The 4083-nt window shown below is 48.5% G+C and overlaps 1 protein-coding gene across 1 annotated transcript; it reads left to right on the forward strand.

Annotated features, from left to right (window-relative positions):
- Positions 1-235: 235 nt before the first annotated feature.
- On the forward strand, positions 236-3283 carry LOC127327505 (cytochrome b561 and DOMON domain-containing protein At3g61750). Its single transcript, XM_051354278.2, has 4 exons — positions 236-767; positions 1267-1666; positions 2358-2644; positions 2737-3283. The coding sequence occupies exons 1-4, from the start codon at positions 597-599 to the stop codon at positions 2995-2997; spliced, it is 1119 nt and encodes a 372-aa protein (XP_051210238.1). The 5' UTR covers positions 236-596; the 3' UTR covers positions 2998-3283.
- Positions 3284-4083: the final 800 nt, after the last annotated feature.

Below are 4083 nucleotides of genomic sequence, written 5' to 3' on the forward strand. Positions count from 1 at the left end.
TCCTGACCGTACCGTCGAGCTTCACCGATACTCGCTCGATGATACGAACATCATCGACGCACCGACGGCAAAAGGCCAGAGCCACACGACCTCTACTCCCAGAAAGTCGCGACGTCGCAGATTGACACGAGCAGACAACGCACGCCCTTTGCCTTTTTCGCACTCCACCTCGATCTCCCTATACCTCCCCATCCGGCTCATGGAGCTCCAGATCTGGGGGAGGACATGAACACGGCGAGAGGGACACCCAAACAAGCACTACCACCAACCACGCTTCTCCCCGACACAACGATCAATCATACGCTTCTCCCCAGCCGCAGTGACACACTCACTCACTCGCTCACTGACAGACAAACCACCAGCAACAACCTCCCATATCCGACTCTACCCACAAGAACAGCCGAGATTAAAAAATCAGAGCTACCAACTGACTGCAACCTCCCAACCCCCCGCCTCCGGCCTCCTAAACTCCTCCCCTCCGCACTACTGAGCCTGCCGAGCTAGCTACCTGTTGAGGTTCTTGCGTCGTCGGCGTCACTGACATTGTCAGCTTGTCGCTGCCGCCGACTGCGAGGAGTTCAATAGAGATCAGTACTATGGCGCGTGCGGTGGCTCTTGCTGCCGGGCTAGCCGCCGTGCTGGTATCGATGCTGGCATCGGCGGCCACCGCGCAGATGGACAGCTGCAGCGGCGACCTGCCGGCAGCCCTCGTCGGCAACTACTCGGGGATGGCATGCCAGCCCGTCTGGAACAACTTCGTTCTCCGGGTATGGCCTCATTCTCAATTGATCAGGCACAGTTGCACGTATGCAGTTTAACTAATTGGTCGAGTGGGGCGTTGGATGGTTCAGTACTTCAGTAGTTTGGGATTGAAATGGGTTTGGGATCTGTGATGATCTAGCTGTAGAATTTAGATTCCTGAGATCCTGTTCAAGTTATATGTACTGCCCATCCACCTTGGAGCAGAGCAGATATGGCTAGCTGCCTAGCTTACACCTGAGGTACCAGGGTACTGAACTATAGTGATAAGGAAAATTCATGCAAAAAGCCCTGAGTTACAGCTGCGGATATCTACGAATTACTCATTTTCCTGATGATTCAGTGGTTCATAATTGGCACGGTACTGTCATAGCCAAGAAATTCCGTACCGTGAACAAGGGGACACACCAGTGATGGGACAATAACTCTCATAAACCCACGGTAGTTTCTGATCAGATCACTAACCACCTATGTCCTCCGCAATAACAATCCATTTGCAATGTGCAGTACCAGCAGGACAAGAACAACGTGCTGCGGGTGGTGCTGTCGACCATGTACAGCACGGGGTGGGTGGGGATGGGGTTCTCGCGGGACGGCCTCATGATCGGCTCCAGCGCCATGGTCGGGTGGATGGGCAAGAAGGGCCTCCCCCACATCCGCCAGTTCTCGCTCCGGGCAAAGTCCGGCTCCAAGGCCGCCGTCGTCGACAGGGGCTTCCTCGTCTCCAACGACCACGACCACACCGTCGTCGTGCAGCAGGCCAAGATCTACGTCGCGTTCCAACTCAAGTTCAACTACCGCCTCTCCCACCAGCACATCATCCTCGCCTTTGGGTCCGGCGTGCCGGTCAAGAACAAGCTCACCAAGCACCAGGACAAGACATCATTCACCTTCGATTTCACCACCGGTATGCTTGCTGACTCTGCTTACAGCATAATTTGCAGCCTAATTTAACTGTTAGAAAATGCAGTCAGTTGAGTGTCATGCCCATGCATGTTTGCAGCTGAAATTTACATTATTGTAAGAAATGGACTTTTTCTATGAAATTTGTGCGCTCCCTACGAGACTTGATTAGCAAGCTCGGTTGAACTGCAAGTCATGTGTCGGTTGGCAGAAAAAGGTTTGTTGTTTCTTCAAGCATCTGTCGGCATCGTGCATCACATCCATATAGGTTCCAAATCAACATCATACGCACAACAAAGTGGCTTTTCTTGCCATCAACATCAACATCATAATCATTATTACGAGTAATATTTCTAAAAAAATTATAATATGTTCGCCGATCTGCAGGGAAAACATTCGCGGACGATCATACATGTTTGGAACTGATATTTACATTATTGTAAGAAATGAAATTTTTCTATGAAATGTGTGCGCTCCAGATGAGACTTGATTAGCAAGCTCGGTTGAACTACAAGTCATCTTGTCGGTTAGCAGAAAAAGGTTTGTTGTTTCTTGAAGCGTCGGTCGGCATCATGCATCATCTCCATATAGTTGCCAAATCAACATCATACGTACAACAAAGTAGCTTTTCTCACAATCATTATCATCATTATTTTTTTCTGAAATAATTTTATAATATGCTTGCCGATCTGCAGGGAAAACGTTCGCCGACGGTGCCTTCCCCTACGGCCTGAGGCGGGCGCATGGCGGGCTCAACCTGTTCGCGTGGGGCATTCTGCTGCCGATCGGCGCCATCCTAGCGCGCTACTTCCGGCGCATGGATCCTCTCTGGTTCTACCTTCATGTCGGTATCCAGTTAGCAGGATTCATCATCGGCCTCGCCGGTGTCATCGCTGGCGTAGCTCTGTATAGCAAGATCCAAGCCGATATCCCAGCCCACCGTGGCCTCGGCATATTCGTGCTTTTCCTCGGCATCCTGCAAGTTAGTTCACTCAATGGCTCGGTTTTCTCTGATGTCTTGGTGGCATCCTCTGAATCCCTTTCAAATTTTAATTTTGCGCGAATTGCTTGCAGGTTCTGGCATTCTTCGTAAGGCCCAACACGGACTCGAAGTACCGCAAGTACTGGAACTGGTACCACCACTGGGCTGGTAGGCTAGTGCTATTCTTCGCGGCTGTCAATATTGTTCTTGGGATCCATGTCGGCGGAAGCCATGACTCCTGGAAGATCGGCTACGGTTTCAACCTCGCCATTCTCCTTGTCGCCGTCATCGGACTGGAGTTCATGTTGTGGACAAGGTGGTCCAAGAACAGCACCTCCACACCGACATATTGAGCTCGGTCACAACTGGGGCGTCTGCTCATGTGGCAATATCGTGGCAATGACACCCCTATTTTTTAGTTCTTTTTTTTTTCTTTTTCTTGGTTATGTGGTTTGTTTGTTCGTTTACGTCCATGTTCTACCTTTGCTGGTATACTCTTGATAATGTAAGTGTCAGTAGGCCCAGCTGAGCGTGGACACATACACAAGTTTGGACATAATTTTGCGACGTCTGAAATGTACTAAAAATATCTGAAACAACTATGGATGTGGCCTTATGACGGTCCCTATTTAGGCGACACATGCGTTTATCGAGGTCTAGTTTTGACCATCCATTTGAGTAAGGAAAATGGGTAATATGTTATGCATGTTATATTATCAAATTTGTAATAAATAATTTTTTTAATGCTATAATTTTTAGAAAATTAAAAAATGAATAACCGGTCAAATAAAAATCAGGTATAACGTATAGTTGTGTAACATGATGCTAACTAGTGTCGAACTTCTTTTGGGACAGAAGGCAACCATGGGAGGGAAGGAGGTTCCGAACTGTCGGGACTCCTGGGTAAGCTCTCGGCTCCTTCCGGGGCAACATAGAGTTGTGCATTGGCTTTCATAGTTTATTAAAGAGCATGCTCTATAGGAAAGTTTTACAAATATAAGTTAGCGGTCGTGATTTTTTTTTGAGAAACACAGTCCAACGCAGACGCTCACATACACGCGCATACACTCACCCCCATGAACGCACGCACACCCTACCCCTATGAGCACCTCCGAAAGACTGAGCCGACGGGGGATCTTGAAATTGACAAAGTCACCACTGGCGCCTCGCTGTCGACGGGAACGTCGCCTCCTTCAAAATGAATATTCCGCCTTAATTCGACACACATATGTCAAATCTGGGATTTGAACTCTGGTGGGCTGGGGGTACAACCACCCTCCTAACCACCCAACCTCAGGTTGGTTCTTAGAGTTCGTGATTTGATTTCCAACTTTGCCTTCTTAAGTGGACACACTCTTAATAGTATGATTTTCCATGCGACAAAATGCAATAAAAGCATGGATATGTAATATATTTTCACCTAATGCATAAGGAGTTTT

Source organism: Lolium perenne, chromosome 1 (genome assembly GCF_019359855.2).
Source record: "Lolium perenne isolate Kyuss_39 chromosome 1, Kyuss_2.0, whole genome shotgun sequence".
Lineage (NCBI taxonomy): Eukaryota > Viridiplantae > Streptophyta > Magnoliopsida > Poales > Poaceae > Lolium > Lolium perenne.